Consider the following 22,331-nt stretch of genomic DNA (forward strand, 5'->3'; position numbering starts at 1 on the left):
TTCTATTCTTGTTCCCTCATTCTATTTCCTTCTCTTTTGAGTGTCTGTTAAAACTGATTCATTCAGTTTTCCCTCACATAACAGGAGTTTTGAAAACAAGCTAGATATATTTCTCACCAGTGTTAAAATGTGAAAGACATACTGTTTTACCACTCTGTTACTTACACCACACAAGTTCTGTTACTTACACCACACAAACCTAACTGTAGGTTGCTTACTATAGTTTTTGAAGACTGGCTGAGAAGACCATAAAAAAAAAACTTTCAGTGAGAGCAGTTAGTTCTGACCTTAAATGCCACCAACATTGGTCTAAGGCAGGATTTTATGTTCATGTATAGCTGATTCACTGCTTTCAGTGAATTTTAGCGAAATGCCATCAGAATATATCAATGTATGTGAATGTTTAAAGAAAATTAACTATTAATATCATAAAACTAGCTTTCTGTAGCCTGATGCAAAAGACTGACCCATTATGCACGGGGGTTTTAGCGCACATTCGGGGTGGAATGGCGGCGACTAAAATCACGGATAACGCACGGAGCCGGCTGCAACCGGCTGCAGCTTCGGTGCATGCCGCCGAAAAAGCCGCGTCAGTGAAACGCGGAAGAAAGCGCAGCTTCCGGGTGAGCGGGGCGCAACCAGAAGCGGCGCCCGGATCGGCGCGTGCATAATCGGTTACTCTGGGTTTTGCCGCCGTCGCGCCCCGCCCCGTGCATAACCGGTATGCATCGCGTCTTCCCCCTCCGCGTTTTCCACGTGACCCGAAATCGCCGTTTCGGCGGCCGTGCATAATGGGCCACTGGCAATAATTATGATGGAATTTTAAATGCACATTTCTACATAAATGTCTGTCTTTTAATTTGTTATCTAAGACTTTTGCAGTTCTTCCTTCAGATTATTGCATCTGAATGACTTGCCTGACATTACCTTTTTTTCCAATATTTTCTAGCTAGAGTCATCTGAAGTGGACCAAGACTCCCAATCCCATGCTAGTGTGTCCTGGGTTGTAGAGCCTAAGCAGGATTCTTCCAAGAGGACCCTCAGCACTAAGTATGAGACTACTATCTTCTGAAAACCAATCCTGCATCCATCCAGTCTAACCGTGCCTTTGCAGTCTGATCTGTCTGCTCTTCTAAACCCTTCCTTCCTCCCATTGTTGGCAATAGGTTTGGCACCATCAGAGACAGCAGCATTAGGATACCACAAACTAAACATCTTTTTGTATCTGATTTCTACTGAACACTGTGAATTCTCCTAACTCGGAAACAAGGGTAACTCACTGAAAGAGCCACTTGTTTAAGATGTCTGTGAGGTGGGAGTAACAAAGCCAATGGGAGTCGAATATATGGATTTGGGAAAACATCTGATGTTTTTTGACTTTCTCTTCATTTTGACACTGTGAATTTCTGGGGTGAAGTAACACTCCATAGGCCTTTTCTATTTAGAATTCTTATTCTTGGACTGTTTTAGAACTTTGGTCTCCAATAGGTACATGCTGTCTCAATCTAGATTTATACCTCCATACTGAGCCACGGCCACAAACTGTTCCAACAAGTAGTGTTCTTTACCTGTCATCTCAGAAGACGCTGACCACTGTGATACTGCTTGCAAACCTCTCACTCACCAGATTTCCTAGCATGGATCATACTCACAATCCTTGCTGTTCCTGGAAACCTCATTGCATGGTATAATATACAAGCCTACTAGACAATGTGACTGCTCCTGTTAAGCTCTTTTTTTGCTAGGAGTTGGGCTTGGTATAAATAGTGCCCTAGAAGAATATTTTAATCTGTCCTGTAATTACACAGGGGACCAGTTTTTGCCGTTTTCGTTATAGGATCTGTCACTAGAAATTTCTGTTCACACCAGCCATTTTGCTTACACATTTTTAAAATATTCTTTGGATTTTGAATTTATTAAACCTTCCAAAGGCACAGGTCATGAATTCTAAACTGTGTACAGATGTCTATTGAAGAATCTAACCAAAATGTAAAAGATATGGGGATGATGGTAGTAGAAAATATTGTTCCTGTAGAGCATATTTTCCCTTTGGAAGAAAACATGTAACAGTCAAAGCCTTATGTTGACCTTATTTCCCTGGAGTCTGCAACATTTTGAGTACCCTGGAGATACCAAAGCATTTTACCATTCCCAGACAGGCCAGTGTGTACTGTGTTTGGCTTCTCACATTGTTCAAATACAAGCTTTACCTCGCTCCTTAAAGAATGACTGCAAATAAATACTGACTTTTGTATTAAGACCCTTTTCCCCTTCAAACCATATATATAGTAAAAGAGCTAAAACCACAGTCTAGTCACCATACTGGATAAAGCTCTCAAACATATTCCCAATTTTCTCTTGAAAGTCAGTCAGTAGATTGCGTGAGGCTTGGCACTTGTTGTCCCTGTAATAATTTCCAGGAGCAGTTTCCTTCACAGTTCCACTCTTCCCTGAGTATTGTTCCAAAACAAGCCCATTCTCTTATGATTCTTAGTTCTTGTTTGATCTTGCACAACCAGGGTTGTGATTTTTATTTAGGCTTCTCTATATGCTCCGTACACATTCCTCTTTACATTTGGATCTTGCTCTGTGACACTAGAAGAGTGGTGCTACAGTGTTCTAATTCCTTGTAGCCAGGACCTCTAAAGCTCTTATAGCTTCTTCCTTAGCTTTTGAGTTCTGTCTTTCTTATAATCATGCTTTGTTGTCTTGTTTCTATGAAGTAAGAAGTGTCAAGGTGCTGTAACCACTTGTTCCAAATTAGGAGCTTCTGTTGGATAAAAACCAAAGGTTTTTATGCAAACACAAGTTAGGAAACCTATAATACCTTAGGAAAGAACATTCTTAAACTTGTAGTAGAAAAGAGCTGCTTTTCTTCTTCACTTACTATAATAAATTCAGCTGCTTAAATACAAAAAAAGCCCTTTAAAAATTGTTTGAGAAGTAATCTCAAAATACATCTCTGCTTTGCATGTGTTCCCATGTTTGATGTTTGAATGCTTAAGGAAATTATTTCCCTCCTTTGAAGAACTTAAATCTCTATTGCCAAGGTTGGTAGCTATTAATGAGACATTCTGCAGCTCTCAGTGACATCTGAAAGTGTTGTTGGTGTTTGCTTCTTCTAAAACAGTGCACATGCCTTTTGGTCATTAATTATCCAGGAGCTATCAAACAGTCAATTATGAACAGGCAGCCTGTTCCAAATGGCTGTAACCCAAAGCTGTAGCTTTGTTGACTTGTCCATCATCGTAAGCATCCTTCAGTTGTTTGACATAAATGCAATCATTCATTCCCTATTTATATTTCCATTAATATTATCCCCATTCTGTTTGCTTCTGCTAAGCTGAACTACAGACATCTGCGTTCCACCAAGGAAATGTAGTAAATGGGCAGAGTACTAAGAAGCAATGAAATCCTGGCGTTATGAAGATCAACACCCGGCTCTGGGATGTGTCCTTGGCTACTCATTAAGGACTTCCAGAGTTGAGTGGAAAGGGATTCCAGTGACAGACTAACAAAAAAGCAGTATGCATTTCTAGGAAGAAAATGGAGACTTCCAAGGTCAAGAGACTGATGCCATATGTTCTAGCTTGAAACATTTCTTTTTTTACAAGCAGTGATATTGTAAAATCCACATATTCAGTGTAGCATATTGCATTGATGGGGATGGAGAATCTTTACTAAAACTATCAAAAACAGCTGAGAGGACACCAGAATCATTTAACGGTATAGTTTCCCTCTCAGCTTGGGTAAGCTGTAGAAGGGTTCCCAAATCATTGCAATTATAAACATTTAATGTAAAGGTACTAATACTAGATGATTTACACACTTCATAAGTTCACTAAGTGGAAAATAGATTGTCTTAATGAAAACCAACAGTATGTGGCCTTGCAAAATGCAGGTACAGGGTCTACTTTCACTGCAAAAAAGGCAGCAGTGTAATATTGCTTTTCCAGTGAAAATAGTTTTTCTCCCACGTATATATACTTATATTGAGTAACTGGACTATGGCTCTTTGATGTTTCTCTTTGCTATGGCTCTCATTCAATTGCCATGTTTTAAAAATATGGTTGTGTCCTGGAGGGTAGGGTTTTTTAAGGTTTATTCACTGATTAGCACTTTTTATATTACATTATTTAAGTAAACTTATTATAACAATTTCAGAATATAAAATGTGGAGATTTGGGGCATTATGCTGAAACAGTTGATTTCTGGTTCAGATGGAAGCTGTACTATTATGCTTCATGTATCTTCACAGTCTCTAACACTGGTTTTGGCTGTGATTAATGCATCTTTCTATGGCCTTTTTGGAAAGATGAGAAAGTACAAATAAATCAATGGTGGGCGTGATGGATTTAGTATCCTGCTACTGTGTTGATGGCTTGTCTAACTTTCAGTTACTGCTGTATCTTTAAGATGTAGTTTAGTGTTATTCCAGTTGATGAAAATGCAGAGGGAGCCAACTGGCCATCTAAAAGGTCTGAATTTGAAAATAATTTGTAGATGAATATTGGGAACATGGTATTCATTTTAAGTCCATATGTGACTGGTATGCTGGTGTTAGTATAAAACTGGTAAACAGACAAGTCTGTTCTGAGAAAATGCAAACTGAACTGTTTTCTTTGGAGAAGGGATAGCATTACAGGGTGGTTGGTTGTAGAAAGAGATGATGAAAGCTTTCTAGTTTCTTCCAGTGATCAGGTGCTTCCTTTCTCAGAGTTTACACAGATGTAGCAATATCTATGATAGCATCTCCCGTTTAGGCAATCAAAGGCATTGTGGACTTGGCTTTTCCTCAGAGCTTGTTATCCTCAGGCTTGAAAAGCATTTGGATGCTTGTACAGTATTTGAAACTTTTGCCTCTTTACAGGGATTTACAGCAAGTTAAGAAAAATGCCCTGTATTCCTGGTACTGAATTTTTGAGGTCTTCAATGAAAATGCTGTCCCTAGAGCTAGCCATAGTCCTTTTGCCAGTGCTCCATAAGTTTCCTGTATCACAAAGATTTCTGTCATCAGTAGACTTAAATTTCTATAATCCTTTTATTCCATTCTGGTCATAAAAAACTGGCCTTAAGCTTTAAAAAAAACTTAGCTTGAGGAATGTTTGTATATGAAATACATGCCAATTTCCCCCTCAGAAAAGCAATTTAGAGCAGTTTCAAGTGGTAAGCTGTGCTGGTCTGCTTGTGGCGCTTACACAATTTTTTGGTAGTACATCACTTTTTAAAATAACTTCCATACTGAAACTGGAATGGGTTCAGTAATACTTCACTCCTCTATTCTGTCCCCTTTTGCATGATCAGTATGAATGTCTATCAACAGGACTTTTTGCTGTGCTCACCCCTGAGGGAGCAGGCAGATTCTTGAGATTCTTGGTCACAGACAGTTTGGTTTACAATGTAGACACTTTTTTGCTAATTGTGATGTATGGCAGTGGGACTGATTTGTAATAAAATGTTATTTAATCTGTCTTTGTATTTTGATACTTGAACTATTTCCTTTTTATTTCCTGTATATAAAAATGTTACTCTGTCCAGTTTGTGGTACCAAACATAACCAATCTGTGCAACAACAACATAGACTGACCTCACTACAACAAGGCGAGACTGTAAATATTCCTGAGCTTCCAGCAGTCGTTTTGTTGTTTTGTTTTTTCATAATTGTACAACTTAGAACATACTAAATTAATAAAATTAGACACACCTTTGTTTTAGTTGCTGTGATATAAGTATTAAAGTGTGCTGTGTATTATGAGAAGGCTATAACCTTAAGCATGCTTGTAAATACCTTTCAATGAAATCAGCTGGGACTGGCTTATAAATAAATGGTTGAATCGTTTTGATATTTGTCTTACCCTTCCCAGTTGATGGAACATGTGCCAGGTCTAAAAACACAAAGCAACAACACTTTGAGCTGTTCAAAGGTTTATTGTGGCAGAACTTGGCATTGTCAGTTGGTATTTCAGCAGCTTCAACAGTCCAGCTGTACAAGTGCTTTGGATACCACTGCACAAAGCAGGGCAGTTGCTTAGTTGATTACACTGAACTTTGAGTCAAAGCACGATCTGAACAACTGTCAGTCTTTTTCCCTTCTCCCTGCTGCCACAAGCTCTGCCTCGCTTGAGATGGTTAGGACTCTGTCCTTCCTCCGTTCTTCCCCCCTGGAAGCAGAAAATTCTTCAGTATTTCTGAGTAGTAGGGACCAAACACCTGTCTGTTGTGGGCAGTCAAATTACCAAACCTCTGGCCAACTTCCAGCAGTTCTTCCTGAACAGGAGCAAGCCCTTGGGGGAGATTTTTACAGTTCTGGCCACCAGGACACACACAGTGCCGTAGAAAAGTTTGAATCCGTTGCTCTGTAGAAATGAAGAAAGTAGAAATAGCATTGGTTCCTCTAATTATCCATCTCATTAGACTCCTAATAAATTGAAAGTTAGATTATAAATTTAAGATCAGATCTGGGGTGAGCAGTGACTCATGAAAGTTCATACTCAGCCACAAAATTTGTGAAGTCTTTAAGGCAAGCTTTATCTACCAGAGTTTTGTGAAGGCTCTGGATGGGTTTCCTGAATGGGTGGGAGTTAATTAATTTTTACCATATTTTTTAAATGTATTAAACATTTATCTGGTGATATAACCACATATGGTCATGTCAACCCACCTCTCTCCTCTCAAAATGGCCAATTATGGGCTTGGAAAGGGTGGGAAGGGGAAGAACCCTGGGAGGGCATGTATATAACTATGCTTCCCAACTATATTCTGCATGATCACATCACTTCTGGGGTTTCTCAAAGCCTGAAGACTTTTTCAGGGGTTTCTCAAGGGTAAAAAAGTTGAGAAAGCTGATTTAAGTTGTTACTGGACTCTTCTACTGCTACAGATAAACTAACATGGGTTATCTTGATCTAATTGCTTGTTTGTAGTTTTTTTTGCTTTCTCCGTCTCTCCAAATGTGCTCACCTGACCTGTTCAGCCTAACTCTTATCCATGCCATGTTCAATTTCATAGGATACGTATCTGCCAGAAAAGTGCCTATGAGTAGACTACATAAATGAGTCCATTACACCAGTGGTCCCCAAACTTTTTATAACCACGGACCGGTCAACACTTGACAATTTTACTGAGGCCTGGAGGGGGGTAGTTTTTTGCTGAGCGACATCGCTGCCTGAGCCCCTGCTCCACTTGCTTTCCCATCAGCGCCCCTGACTTCCTGCTGCCAGCAGCTGCGCAGTACCACGCTGGGGAGAGCTCCTGGAGAGCACCAAAGGTGAGCCGGCGGCAGAGTGCCAGGGCAGCCTCAGAGACAGCAGCCGAGTACTGACTGATCTACAGACAGGTACCAGTCCCCAGACCGGGGGTTGTGGACCACTGCATTACACAACTACATAGCTGTTAGGGAAGGCATTTATTTTTATTTACATTTATGGACTGCTCTTATTCAACCTGTCATTTCAGTGTAGTTTAAAATTATATAAATACAATTTTAAAAAGTTAAAAATCAACTGTACATTGTTAAAGCATCATACAGCAAAACTATATACCCCAGGTCTAATTGGCTAGACCAATAAGTGGATTTAATTTGGATGTTTATTGTCCTCCTCACTTGGAAGAAGGCAAGCAAAAGTAGAGAGCAGGGGAAGCCCACTGATGTTCAGCTTATTTGATTGTCCAAACTGGCCATAAGCCTGGTAGAAGAGTTTCATATTTCAGACCCTGATGTCCTCTGGGATCACATTCCACCAGGCAGGGGCCAGGGCAGAGAAATCCCTGGCTCTGGTTGAGGCCAGTCAGACTTCTTTGGGGCTGGGGACTATCAGTTGGTTCACAGTCACTGAGCAAAGCACCCTCCAGGGAGCATATTCAGACAAGTGGCACCTTATATACGCCAGGCTCAGACTGTGTATGGCTTTAAAGGTTTGAACCCAAACCTTGATGCAAACCCAGAACTCTATTGGAAGCCAATGTAGCTGTCGCAATACCAGTCTTCTGTGTGCCCTCCACGATGTTCTAGTGAGAAACCATGTGGCAGCATTTTGGACCAGTTGTAATTTCTGGATTAGGGTAAAATCCACAGGACCTCTGTCTTTGAGGAATCAGCTACAAGCAACTACCCTTGAGCCATTCCACCACCATTCCAAAATATCTGTCAAATGAGTCCATATATAATCTTCATAATATTTCGGAGTGATCCTACCACTCGTATCACTCGTTATACGAGTGATATTCCCACAGAGAGGGAAAATTAGAATGTTTGTAGGATTTGCCAGCAGCACTAGGGCTTAAATCATTGAGAATACTCAAAAGTGTTACTTCCCAACCATTTGCTGTTGGGCTGTGTATAATTTGTACTGTATATCCTTTCCTGATCCAGAGAAAGAAATCTCAATTTACAAAAAGCTTTAAAATACTAGCTTTTCCTTTCCAATTTGAATACATGCCTCATTTTGTAAACATGGAAATTCAATTATACTAAAGAAAAGATAGACACAGAATAATAAATATAGATCATGATTCACAGCCTGGAACTGAAATCCATGCTTCTATAATAGTTTTACATTGCATTCTCATATTCAAATGTAAAAATCACAAAAATATACAAGAATCCACTTTTGTGACTTACCAATTACTGTCCGTACTGCATTGTCCTTATCTGCAATGCTCCTAATCTGGCCTTTTAGAGAAGCAGTCTTGTCATTGGTGAGAGCAGGGTACCCCAGTTGGAACAGAATGCTATTTAATTCCTGATGTATTTGATTGCTGATGTCCAGTAAAGAATCTGCTAGCCTAAGTTATAAATACATGTGACATTGTCATGGGGTGGTCCATGAAATTTTCCTGAAGATTGCTTTTAATAAGCAGTCAACTTGTCATTTTGCAAAATTGATAAAAAGTGATGCTTGTGCTTGGAGCTCAGTAGCTGGCAAGCAGCCTATGCTTTCTTTGACCCTTTCTTGCTTGAGGAGTGTTCTTTGAGCTTTTATTGACTCAATTTCTCTCCTGTTTTACCAGCTATCATTGCAAGGTGACAACCTACAATAAATTGCCGCTCTTGCTAAAGCTGTGACTTTCCCAGAAATATTAAGCAGAGTATGTTCACAAACAGCATTAGGATAGATGTTATTAAACAAACCTAGTCCTGTCTGCTTGCCTCCCATGGCTTGCAGTCTGCGAGAGGGCTACAGCACTTCAATATGCATCCCCAGGAGCCTTATTTCTTCATAAAACAAGGTTAAATCAACTTACCTTGTGTTGGGAAGCCCTTCTATGAGGGCTTTAGTTACCCATTTTAATCTGTCTACACAACCCGATGAATTGGACACCACATTTCCATATATGCTGCTGCTCACTAGTATAACTGCTGCAATAATGGCCAGTTGATTCACTTGCATCTGAATGGTTCGTAAGCGTTCTTTGTCCATCAACATAGTCTACAAAAGAAAGCACAATCTCAAAAAATAATTTTCTAGAGGCCAATTTCTGTTCTCAAGTTGCCAGAGCAAGAGAAAATACACATCTGTTAATTGCGAAATGGTATGCTACATGTCTTAATGGACTCCTATAAAAGTACACCATAGACATCTTTGAGAAATAATATGCATATTGTCCTCTTACTTCAGGATATTCTTTTCCTGGCTCCCAATGCAGCAAATCCATGTATGCTTGGTTTAACACAGCAGTAGGACTACAGATTGAAACTTCTCCAGCAGCCACTTCACGTGGTGGAACAGAGGAACGTGGCGGAACAGATGATCCACTGGTCTCAGAGCTGGATGAAGATGGTAGCAAATCGGAACTTGATACTTTAGCTGCTGCTGCACGTAGCCACTCAGTTGTACGAGCCAGGCTGCCTGAAGTACATAGTGGAGAAAGAGGTTTGACAGAAGAACTTAATAAGTATGTATGTTTTCATAAGTTGCTCCTTGTATCCTTCATGCTTTTAGTTATATCCTCAATGGCCAAGCACACAATTGAAGGGAGCATTGTAAAATTATTTATTGATTTATTTATGTCTTACTTTCTGCCCTCACAAGGGCCACCAAGTTGGCTAATAATTTTAAACACACATGATAAAATCATATTCACCAATTAGTGGGGCAAGTATCTTTGTGCCTCCTCACGCAACATGCAATTTTTTTTTTACAAAGGCTTCTATTTAACCAAAGGAGAAACTCCACCTCCCCAATCCATGTCCAACCCACTCAGGATGGTCGGATTTTCAGCTCAGGACAGCCCTCGAATGGCTGGTCTCCTTTTTCTGGGGTCACAGGCAGAGGATAGCTATTGAAAAAAGACAATCACATCACTGCCAACTCTCATGTGGAGTATCGCAGTGGGCAGTCCTCTCTCTAGGCTTATTCAGCATCTGCATGTGCCCTCCTGCCCAGTTGGTCCAGGAGTTTGGGCTCGGGTGTCATCAATATACAAATGATACCCAGCTCTTCCTCCTGATGGATGGCCACCTGCACTCGCCCCCCCCCCCCGAGTCTTTTGCCAGATGTCTGGAAGCAGTGACAGGATGGCTCAGGCAAAGTCAATTGAAATTCAACCCTTCAAAGACAGAGGTCCTGTGGCTGAGTAGGAAGGACCCAAGTGAGGAAATGCGATTGCCCTGCCTGGTTGGGGTGCAGCTGCCCGTTGCACACTCTGCCAGAAATCTGGGCATAATCACGACACCTCCCTTTCTATGGAGGTGCAGGTCACAAGAATAGCACAGCTGGCATTCTTCCATCTTCGTTAAGCCAAGCTACTAATGCCTTATTAGGCCCCGGAGCACCTAGCCACAGTGATCCATATGACAATCACTAGACTGGATTTCTGTAATTTGCTCTACGTGAGCCTACCCTTATTCCTGCTCCAGAAACTACAGCTGATCCAGAATGAAGTAGTCAGGGTCCTCATGGAAACACCTTGGAGGGCCCATATCCAGTCTGCGCTCCAGCAGCTGCACTGGCTCCCAGATTAATTTCAGATTAAGTTTAAGGTTCTGGTAATCACTTTTAAGGCCATACACTGTCTGGGCCTGACATACCTGAAGGACTGCCTTACTGCCTATGCCCCCCGGAAGAATGTTATGCTCAGCCAGTTCCAAGTGGCTAGTGATCCATGGTTCCAAGGAAGTACGTCTAGACTCAACCAGGACCATGATGTTTTCTGTCTGGGCCCCCAGAGATTTGGGCCCTATCAGAGTTAGTACAGTTCTGCCCAAAAGCTTTTCTGAATAGGCTGGTGGTCCCTAGCCCTTGGGAGATGCGCCTGGCTTCAACTGATCTCCCCTGCCGGGTGGAATGAGCTCCCAGATGAGCTGAGGGCCCTGTAGGAGCTATCAGTTCAACAGGACCTGTAAGATGGTGCTCCTTTTTCATGCCTTTGGTAGAGGTTAGGACTGGAAGAGCCTGGATTCCCCCCACCCTTCGTCTCTCCCCCTTTTAGGGGGTGGTTATTGTGGCTGACATTGACTGCTGACCACAGGTTACAGGCTTGGGACTTTGTTACAGACTGGGACTTTGTGGAGGGTAGGAACTGAAGAACTGAGAACTACCACAAATTCTGGCAGTTTGTGGTGGCTTATGACAGTAGATGAAGAGGAGAAAACAGCAGTTTACCCTTGCTTTCTGCTTTTACAAGACACAGCTGGATGGCTGGGAGAGGAACTATTCATTGGGGCAGGGAGTCTGCATGAAACCATTGTTTATTCTGTTCTTCAATATGGTATCTTCAGTAGTAGGTCTTCAAGCTAGAACAGACTACAGACTTGTTCCTTCAAGTGGAGTGCAACCCTATCCAGAACAGGCAATACCATAATACCTCAGTCAGACCTTTCACTTGGCAGTAGCACTTCCACCTTGTCAGGATTAACCTTCAATTTATTATCCCACATCCATTCCAAAACTGCCTCCATGCTTTATGCCCAAAAATAAGTGAAGAGAGTATCAGCTCACTGGGATCTACACAAACTCAGCATTAAATCTGTAACTTTTAGAGATTACTAGAAGGCAAGTTACTGATATGGACTCCTTTTCTTTTCTTTTTTGGTAGTTCATCTCTCTTAACTAAGAGCTGTCCCTTTCTTTTTTTACCAGCTTTTTTCCCTTTAAATTTCTAGAGCTAACAATAGTTAACATTGTATCTTCCCTGACATCTTCACTGATTATAGTTAGCACAAAATCAGTTTCTGATTATAATTTCAAACTGTATTTTTAAAATCTATCTTAATGAAAATGGCAGTACAGTCCCCAAGAAGTGAAAAGTAGGGAAGACGAGGTATGGGGAGCAATGTCCAAACATATAGGATGCTGTCAGTTTTGCAAACTAGCTTGGCATGAATGCTGCTATGTATACATTGAGCCACAATGTGGGAAATCAGGCAAACAACAGTGAACAACTAATCTTGTATTAGTAATAGCAGTAGAGGCAGAGCTCCTATTCAATTATAAACTGGCTTATTTGAAATTCAGTTTCCTTTTTGTATTTGTGTTTTTAGCATGAAGTTTACAGGAAGGACTTGATTCTGGCCACCTCAACAGAAAGGCTTTGGCAGCAGTTACCTGCAAAAAATGTACTTGGTAATCTGTTCAGGAGCTCCTGGAATTTTTTCCTCTCATACTGGATAGAATGCTGTTGGAGATAAGGCCGGAGGGCTTGAATGGTAAAATTTATCATGTCCAATTTCATTAGGTCCAGAATCCGAAAAATCTCTCTGTCATAGAAAACAGAAATCGGAGATACATCAACTAAAGTGCCATTTCCAACATTAAAGATTCATTGGACAATAAAAATAGGCATTTTAAAAGAAATATGGAAAATCATAATGTACGCAGATTTAATTCCATTTTCCACCCAAGGGTATTTCCCTAATGCAGAAAGTCTCACTGAAGAGATTCTAGGTGACTTTGTCCCTGATACATCAAAGCAATAGTGAACTGGATGCACATAGTTTACCGTTGAAGAAACTTACTCATTACTGGAAACAGAAACCAGTCTATTAGGTGAGTAACCAAGACGTATCAAAGTAAAACATGAACCTTTGTAAAGTTACTGTGTGCATCATATGTTAAAATTCTTAGTCAAGGTACTCTGACTCTACCCTAGTAGATCTGTATCAGACAAGACCTGAATATTGCATAAAAACTTATTAATTTTTTTCACAACTGCCATCTATAAATACACTGGGTGCACTCAAATGCTGCAAGCTTCCATGGATCACTCTAATGTATATTAAACAAATGAGCACAAATCTATACTATCTCCCTAGAGGCGTTCTGTGAAGTTGTTGTCCTGTTTTTTGGATACATGTAAAATATTTGGAAAACTGACGACTACTATATCCTATCTGCCTGTCTGTTACATGCCATACCCAGCAAATGTAGATTCAGTTTTCCTGTAACAACTGTTCAAATCATCCTAAATTTTTGAATTTGAATTTGAATCTATACCTTCTAGTATAGGTTTCTCCATATTTTCTATTCAGTCGTATAACTGCTAATTTTCTAGATTGTTGTATATACCTTTTCTCTAAACAAAGCTTCTTGGGATGGAGGACAGTTCTGCATCTAGCAGAATAGGATAGGGTACAGTCAATGTTTGTTTATATATATTCCTATCTTGTAGCAGGATGTAGGAGTATGTGACCTTTCAGTTCTATTACAAGGGACTGTAAAGGTTTACTTTATCTTGATGGCTAAAGATACAGTTATACACACACCCATAAGCTGCTGTGCTCTGACAGCCTTCATAAAATAAAAATCACAGGGATCACATGATATCTAAGTTCTTAAGGCAATTATCTTCTTTTGGGATAAATTTGGTGATTAATTATTTAAAATAATGATTTCCAACTAGTAGCTTGTGAGCTTCTAGTAGCTTGTCAGCTGTTGCAGAGAAGCTCATGCATCCAGACCCAGGAAGATATCATAAAAAGATCTGTTCTAGATATTTTCTTTAAAAAACTATTTTTGAGGATTTTTCTGTGTGCTGTTGAGTGAGATAGCTGGACTTCTGGTGCTTTCTCATTCATGTTCTGCTTCTAACATACAACAAAACTTAGTCATATGGCAGGGAGAGATGCTCAGGATATTTTTCATAATTTAGAACAGGCTTTCTCAACCAGGGTTTCATGAAAGCACTGGAAGGATTTCCTGAATGCATGGGAATTAATTAATTTGTAATATATTTTATAAATCTGTTTATGCATTTATTGGGTGATATGACCATAGAATAGATACTCATGCTGACCCCCCTCCCAAAATGGCCAATGGTGGGCCTGGAGGGGTTGGGAAGGGGAGGGGCCCCAGGTGGGCATGTACATAGCTTTGCTTCCTAACCATATTGTGAGTAACTCCCACTTCTGGGAAATCCCACTTCTGGGATTTCTCAAAGCCTGAAGAATGCTTCATTGGTTTCTCAGTGGTAAAAAAGTTGAGAAAGGCTGACTTAGAAATAGCTGTCATTAAAGAAGGGCTTGCAGCTCCTGATTTACAGAATTGTCTTTGTCCAGTCCAATAGAACTCACCTGAGCAGATGTACAGGGTCTGATATGCTTCGTAGTTTCTGTATTTCCTCGTCTCTGATAGGTGCACAAAGCATTGCCATCATACCCAAGATATATGTTGTAAGGCTAGGGATGTCCAAAGCCCCATGCTCAGCCTCTTGCTTTATCAGCTCCATGTCCAGACCTTCTTCAATCTGATTCCGCAACCGGGTCTGCCGGGGCAGGATCAGGGATAGCAGGCTCTACACAGAATAAAATATGCCTCTTTGTACAATAAATATTCACAGAGATCTATGATCCAGAATGCTTGAACATCGTTAATATAGTACTACAAATAAAATTGGCACCTGATTTCAAAATTATTCTCTAGACAACTTGATTTAACACAAAGCTGTCAACAGAAAGCAACATTTTATTGCTGATATATCCTATGGGCAGATATTTTAATAACCTGGCAAATTGAATGGGAGTGTTTCTGAACAGATGGAAACTTGTCCTGCAGCTGTTCCCCCCAGGGTCCTCTGAGGCAGGGGTAGTCAACCTGTGGTCCTCCAGATGTTCATGGACTACAATTCCCATGAGCCCCTGCCAGCAATCAGCAAAGGGATTTCCTACCATACCTATATGAATCAGAAACTAGCCAGTTGCAAGCAGTTGCAAAGGTAGCAGTCTTTATAAAAAAGCCACCTAAGGTATTGTCAATTCACTATCTCACTGGCTGAGGGGAGAAGAGCTTGTTGGGTACTTGAAAGACCTGGAGCTCAAAAATATATCATGTTGCCATGACACAGACAAGAAGAGCCTAGGAAACTTCCCACACAGGAACTAGAAAGGCTCAGTTTACACAGCAATATCCTACAGAGTGAGTGGGACAATTAACCCTTGCAAGGATGCCCCCACTAAAGGAGAATGACATAGTTTTCAAAGGGTAAAGAACAAGTAAGGACACTTTACCACATTATAATTTACCTCTTTGATTTCTTGGATTAATTTGATAGCACGGGAATAGTCTGGTGGTGTTTTGGAAAGCTCTTCTTTCAGACTGTCCCAAAAAGCTTTGTGCAGCACCTCTTTAACTCTGCTTTCCAAACTGTAGTGGATCAAAAGCATTTGCTATTAATATTTTACCTAGTTTGTAACAGAAAAAAATAGTCTAGGATCTCTAAGTATTGGTTTGAAATCTATTAAAACCTTTCCCAATCATAAAAGCAATATGCTCTAATGACTAAATTTCTGAGACTCTTTCCAGACAAAGCTGGGAAAATGCACCCACATTGCAGAAGTAGCAGCCCTGTTCTCATGTATACTGCTCCCCTTTTCCTTCTCTTTCCCCTATAGAACATATCCCAAAGTACAGATAGAAACATAAAATCATGGAGTTGGAAGGGGCCATATAGACCATCTAGTCCAACCCCCTGCTCAATGCAGGATCAGCCTAAAGCATTTAGGATAAGTCTCTGTCCAGCCACTGCTTGAAGACTACCAATGAGGGGGAGCTCACCACCTCCTTAGGCAGTTGATTCCACTGCTGAACTACTCTGATGGTAGTTCCCTGTTATTTAGTGCTCAGACAGATGATATGTTCAGATTGAAGGCCAAAACATTGGCAAAGGTCAGCAGCCAGTTTCCGCTTGGTCGGAATCTTTTGGTATCCTGACCAGATCTACCAACCAATCCCACCCACTCAAAGGCAACCACACACCCCTCAGAGGATAAGAGGACACTAGGAATGGAAATTCCATTTGATCCCCAGAGTATCCGCAGCCCCAGTGTTGGGGGCCTGTTGTATATTTTCTGAAAGTTTATCCAATTGTTTAGGAAACAATGATGCTAAACAATGACTTCATTTATAGAGTGTGATTCCTATTTAGAGCTCTACGTGTAGCCTACATAAAGCCGGTCATCATTCCTGGTTGATGAAGGGGCAACCATTCTCAAAGGAAGTGTTGCTGTATATGTGTGTGTGTGTTTGAATAATAATAATAATAATAATAATAATAATAATAATAATAATAATAATGTACAAATACAAATAATATTAAGGAGTGAAGGCAGAAAGACTATCCTGTACCTCAGGTAATTTAATAAATCCAGAAGGGTACAGGACATCACAATGTTATCCATGCAAGAGGTTCTTCCTCAAAAAGCTAACAGGTCAAATATTTATAACTAATATTTGTAACTGAAAACTGGTTATAAAACAGGAAAAATTAAAACCTACCTGTTTGGTAAAAAGTTCAACTCTTGCAATCTGAAGTCATGGTTTACTACAATTTCATGTGCTATGTTCATTTTTGAAAGTTCATTGGCTGTTTCCAGGAGCTCCGACATGGAAAAGACTTGGGGAGGATTAGCTGCATGAAAATAAAATAGAATGGCATTTAAGAATGGGAAAAATTCCACTTCTTTTTGGGAGTTGGATTGATTACAGGCTGCATGCCCAACTTGTAACATGCTAAGCCAGTTACTGCCCATTAGTCATTGTTACTTGATAGGTTTTTGTGGTGTGCACATGCACATACCTCTCTTGGCAGTTACAGCAAACAGCAGTAACAGAACATTTGTCAGTCTACTACCTGACTGCATTACATGGTTTAGTCACAAAATGAATTAATTTGCCTTAATCTTCCGCCAGGCTTATAGCTGAGGCCGGGCGGTAAGAAGATCAGCCCCCCCCTCACAAACTGGCGGTAGAGAGTGTCATCCCCCCTCCTGTAGTTGAGGATGTGGAGACCAAATGAGTAAGATTAAGCCATCATTGTTGCCACTATTGTAAATTTATTGGATCTTATTGTTATTTTATGGTTTTAGGAGACGGGGTTATGTAAACCGCCTCGAGCCTTCGGGGGGAGGCGGGGTATAAATACAACAACAACAACAACAACAATAATAATAAGTCATAAACTGAAAAAATATAAGTATTTCAAATATTTGATCACAAATCATACATAAGATTCAAACTTCGATTAGCTTCAAAGTTTATAGCTAAATGTGTGAAAAGACTGCCTTTGAACTAGATATGACTGACTTCTGAGTAAATAATATTTTTGAATGGGTAGTAAATGAGGTGCCTTAGTTTAATCCTCATCAAGGAACTTGATCCTGATTATTCCTCCTCTGCACCTGACACTTAACCAAACAAATAGTGCCAAAATTACACTCAGGCATGGCTCAGGATTGTTGTGCCCATTTCCTATTTGAGTGAATGTCTTCCATTAATCTATATCTGAGAAACTAAAGATATGGATACTGAGACATTTATATCTTTTAATTCCATAAATATGTCTATAGAACAATTTTATATGCTGGGTAAATTATAAACAATGCATTTTATGTTAAATCAGAAAAAGACGTTTCAATTTGATATGAAAGTAAGTACTGCGTGTATTTTAATTTCCCCCAGCATTTCTGATAGGGGGGGGGGAGTTTTTTCCCCCCATGGCTTCAAAATTTCTAGAAATTGTACATATCTATTCTGGTGAGGGAGGATCTGTTCAAAGCCTTATCTGAGTACTAAGCATGCATCTCCATGCCTTGGGCATATCTTTGGAGTAAATAAATCTTTGTCAAGGACATTTGCTTAAATGAATTAAATCTGACCAGTTTCTGTCTCTAAATTTTCAAACCTTGGATTTTAATGTTGTCAAATGTAGATTTGGTAGAAATCTACATTTTCACAATCTAATTTTCACAATAAAGTTTGAATATAACAGAGCACAAATAAAAAGGGTGTTCTATATATGCAGTGGGGCATGAGACGGGTGAAAATTATTCTACTTTCTAAATTTTTGGATAGGTTCCTTTGTGTAACATAAAACATTTGCCTGGTCCTGTATTATACAATGAATTAAGGAAAGCATATCTCTAATCCCAACACCTGATTTTTGTAGGAATAGAAACTGGACATACACTGTGGGAGGCCAGGTAGACAGAGGTTGGGTACATTTCCAGCAAGACTGTCTTCATACTCCCTTGCTCTTTTGGAATTATGGTCTGTGTTCTGACATGCATTGGAGTCACTTGAGGTGGTCTTTTCACGATTAGGCATCTTGTTTCTAATAGAAGAGACAGATTGATTGCATGAAAGCAGTGGTAATCCATACCCAGCATGCCATTTTATGTTCCAATACAGTTGCAGTGACTCTGCATTTTATGGCCTGTTAACCCACTCAAGTCCCAGCACTCTACTTTAGGTTGTGAATCAGTATCTTATTAAAGTGTTCAACATAATGAAAGCTTATGTCCACCTTGAAAAAATGGTGGATATCCTTTCATCACACCCAATCCACTGGTCCACTGTCTTAGAACTACTGATATTTTCTTCAGCAGGACATGACACAAACCATATGTTTTATCAGATAACACACATATTCAGAGCCTTATCCAACCCCTCGAAGTAAGCAAGTGGCTCAGGGCCAAACTTTAAAACAATGCAACTGAATTTTAGACATCACATAGAAGAGCCAACTAAAGATGAGACCTAAAGGACATCTGGAGGCCCACAGGTTGACTACCCCTGCTCCAGATGACAGAAACCAGTTCTCATGGAGAAAATGGCTGCTTTGGAGGAGGGACACTATGATGTCATACCCTGCTCCTGCTCAGATTCTTCCCCTGCTCCATTCCCAAATCTATAGGAATTTCCCAATACGGCAACCGTAAGCCAACTAGATATTCGACAGGTAAACGTTTCCACACAATGGGGGTGCAGTGCTAGAACACTGCACCTACTGAATTTCTTCTGCCATTTTGCTCTTAAATGTACTAGGTCGTTCTCCGCGCGGGGGGATGTGGAATTAAAAAAAACTCTCGCTTCAGCAGTTGCTCAAGAACAGGAGAGCAGAATAAGGACCAATACTATGTCCGGAATGCCTTCTCCCATTAAGTCTCTGCGGTTCAAGGAACCGGCTCCCAAGCAAACGATTTAATTAAACGGCGAGTGGTGAGAAGCGACGGCAGCCCGCTCTCACCTTCGCTGGGGCGGAGGACTAGCGGAGAAAGGGAGGCGAGGCAGAGCCGGGCAACGATGGCCAAGGGAGAGGGGCTGCGGCACGGCCGGTGTTCTCAGGCCGCCACGGTACAACCGCCGCTCTTTCTGCGGCGTCCGTTGGTGGCGCAGCCCCTCCCCGCCCCCCACGCAGATTCAAACCGGACGAAACCAACTACGTGTCAGTAGAGGGGGATAATTTACCATTAAATACAAACTCAGGGGTTAGGGGAAACGACAGGCACTAGTCCTCTCGCATGTAACTAACCTAATCTGTCTCCGGGGTGAGGAATATGTAAGATACCCTCTTTTGAGTCTTAGTTGGTTAAAAAAAACTAAGATAGCTTAATTACACCTATTTTTGTTACAAATGAGCCGTTTCAAGTCTCGAGAATTAAACGCTTCTCTTAGGACCGAACTAATTGCCACAGAAATAGAGAAAAATGCGTCATTCGGTGTCCTTGAGGCACATTTCGAAGACATGTGTTCCGAAATGAGATATCATTCAGAAATAATTTTTGTATTTATTATTTATTTTCCTGTGTTGATGTTGGAAAGATGAGGCTTCTTCCACCTACCCCCACTGCCCTTGTAATAGGATATTCCACGGAGTGACCTGAAAGTGACAGTAAAAAGAGTCAACCGTCACCTAGGCGCGTTTTTTCTGTCGTGGAACGCTGTACTGGAGGGTTCGTTGCGGTTCTTGTCCATTTGATATATGACTTCCTCCTGACAAATTTGCGAGTGTTGTGGGACTAAAATCATCATCATAGTATAATAAAGGCTGCTCTTACCTGTGCGCTAGCAATCTGTAAAAGCACTACAACCAAGAAGCAAGATAGGGAATGGCTAGTTAAGGAATATTTACTTTAAAAAAATCCCAACATGAGGTTTATTTATTGGTTTTATTTTATTATTCCATTTTTATACCACCCTTCCAAAAACTTGGGACGGTTTACACCATAATAAAAACAATACTGTTTCAGATCAAGTCAAATATTGGACGTACTGAATCCAGCGCTCACTGCTGCTTCAGGTGCAGATGAGAAGGAGCTCATGTTACACACAATTATATGGAAAATTAGGAGGAAGAGCTGAGGTCTAGAGAGCCTTGGTGTGGATTCTGTAATAAATGTATTAATTTACGGGACAGGGTAAAAGCCTGAACAATGCTTGATTGCATTGTTTGTACCTTGTATTTCACCTTAAGTCTTGGCCAGAAAAGCAGAATATAAACAAGTAAATTAAGAGACAGGGTAAAGGCCAGAACAGACTTGAAACAAACAAGAGTACCACAAAAACTGGCATGCATTACAGACACTTCAGAACAATATTTTAGAAATGAAAAGGCAGAAATCCTGCACCTATATTAACCCTTAACAGACCAAAAAGCCCCCAGAACACCCCAGAACAGGCTGGAATAAGCATTAAACAAGAGTACCACAAAACAAACACATAAAAAAGCAACAGTGGGATGCATTATAGACACCTGAGAACAATATTTTAGAAATGAAAAAGTGGAACTCTCACAATATTTCTGTGTTTTGATTCACAGAATATTGTTCTGGAGTACTTTTAATGCATCCTGCTGCTTTTTTATTATTATTTGTTCAATGCTGGTTCCAGCCTGTTCCATGAGGTCCCAGAGGCACTTTGGTTTGGAAAGAATTAATAACAGAGTGGGAGCTCCACTTTTCCATTTCTAAAATATTGTCCTTGAGTGTCTGTAATGCTTCCCCCCCCCCTTTTTTTTCTTCAGTGCTCTTGTTTATTCAATGCCTGTTCTAGCCCTGACTTCCCCCGCAGCAAAGGAATTCTAAGAAATCCAGTTTTCACTTTTTGAAGCAGGGTCTAATGGGATCTATTTCAGGGCTGTTGCGCAGAAATGCATGCATTCAATTTTTTGCAGTGCCTTTCATTTTGAATGTTTGGGCACACCCTTTTCCTTGTCACCATCCAGTCTCCTCCCTCCTTTACTCCCCCTACATGAGAAAGTAGCACTCGTCTTGTCCATATGTCTCTTTCCCACCACCAATAGCCCCCCTTCATTCCACATTCCCTAGCCTCCCCCTTCCCCCAGATGTTTTTTTTTAAATACAAAAGGTTATCGTATTATAGTGCTACTGCATTGTAACAGGGAAGGCTTTTTTTTTCTGTTCTTGTAGAATTGGAGAAGGCAAGCCATGCAGCCAGCTTCTGAAAGAGTGGGTGTGGGAGGGTCCTTGCTGTGGGTGGGTGAGGGAGAGAAAGGGAAAGCAGTTGGGATTATTCTGCAATAGACTATCCTGAAATGATTTTGGGAGAATATTTTGGGAGAATATTTGGGAAAGTGGGTTCCTCCACAGAGAGGAGAGTCCCTGCTGCATGTAGGATGTGTGTGTCCTGACTCAAAGCAATTTCAGGCTTAGGGAACACAGGTAGCATTTGGAAGGGAGTGTAGGAAAGCACCTCTATCTTGGTTGGCGGTGGCAAGGCAGTCACAGTTTGTGTGAATGAGGACTGTGCCAGGGTGCTGCTGCAGGGCTGGGTGGGTGGGTGGAGGTTTGTTAGATTAGCTCGCCATCCATTTTACATGACACTCCCCGATTCTGCGCAGGGCTGCTGATAGATCATGCAGTGTGGGCCCATACTGGGGAGGGGAAGCAGGGGACTTCGGAACTCTGACAACTGCCACCCATGATGGAGGAGCATTTTTCTCCACCCACCCACAGTAGGGACTTTCCCGCTCCCCTCCTTCAGAATCCAGCTGTGTCCTCCAGGGACAAAAACCAGTCTTGCTTTTTTTTAAAAAAAACTGGGGGGAGAGAGGAGGTGAGGGAATGTGGAATGAATGAACACAATTAAAAGAAAAGCATA

General features: G+C 40.9%; 2 protein-coding genes across 14 annotated transcripts in view; one reads left to right on the plus strand and one right to left on the minus strand.

Moving 5' to 3' along the window:
- Nucleotides 1-5,843, plus strand: part of ANKS1A (ankyrin repeat and sterile alpha motif domain containing 1A) — a 140,784-nt gene extending 134,941 nt beyond the window's left edge. For 11 of the 13 annotated variants that reach the window (XM_077334442.1, XM_077334447.1, XM_077334443.1 and 8 more), the window contains one exon: nt 950-5,843. In XM_077334442.1, the coding sequence (XP_077190557.1) occupies nt 950-1,072 (123 nt within the window). In that variant the 3' untranslated portion in view covers nt 1,073-5,843. The remainder of the gene's footprint in view (nt 1-949) is intronic. The other 2 variants (XM_077334444.1, XM_077334448.1) reach the window with 1 other exon arrangement.
- Nucleotides 5,844-5,908: 65 nt separating this feature from the next.
- Nucleotides 5,909-19,616, minus strand: TCP11 (t-complex 11). The gene is made up of 10 exons (XM_077334456.1): nt 19,459-19,616; nt 18,398-18,543; nt 16,710-16,842; nt 15,458-15,578; nt 14,510-14,730; nt 12,546-12,697; nt 9,613-9,848; nt 9,244-9,428; nt 8,621-8,784; nt 5,909-6,356 (listed from the first exon to the last, which is right to left on the minus strand). Exons 2-10 carry the CDS (start codon nt 18,534-18,536, stop codon nt 6,130-6,132), a joined length of 1,578 nt encoding a protein of 525 aa, XP_077190571.1. The 5' UTR covers nt 18,537-18,543; nt 19,459-19,616; the 3' UTR covers nt 5,909-6,129.
- Nucleotides 19,617-22,331: the final 2,715 nt, after the last annotated feature.

This window comes from Paroedura picta, chromosome 4 (genome assembly GCF_049243985.1).
Source record: "Paroedura picta isolate Pp20150507F chromosome 4, Ppicta_v3.0, whole genome shotgun sequence".
NCBI classification, from domain to species: Eukaryota; Metazoa; Chordata; class Lepidosauria; order Squamata; family Gekkonidae; genus Paroedura; species Paroedura picta.

What these genes read in the sequence shown, in the direction of transcription:
- TCP11 (XM_077334456.1), bottom strand. Translation starts at nt 18,536, where the DNA reads ATGCCTAATCGTGAAAAGACCACCTCAAGTGACTCCAATGCATGTCAG. An exon ending in TAATCCAAGAAATCAAAGAG is followed by an intron (nt 14,731 to 15,457) that starts GTAAATTATAAT and finishes TATTCTGTGTAG; the next exon opens with AGCCTGCTATCCCTGATCCT. An exon ending in GAAGGGCTTCCCAACACAAG is followed by an intron (nt 8,785 to 9,243) that starts GTAAGTTGATTT and finishes TTTATAACTTAG; the next exon opens with GCTAGCAGATTCTTTACTGG.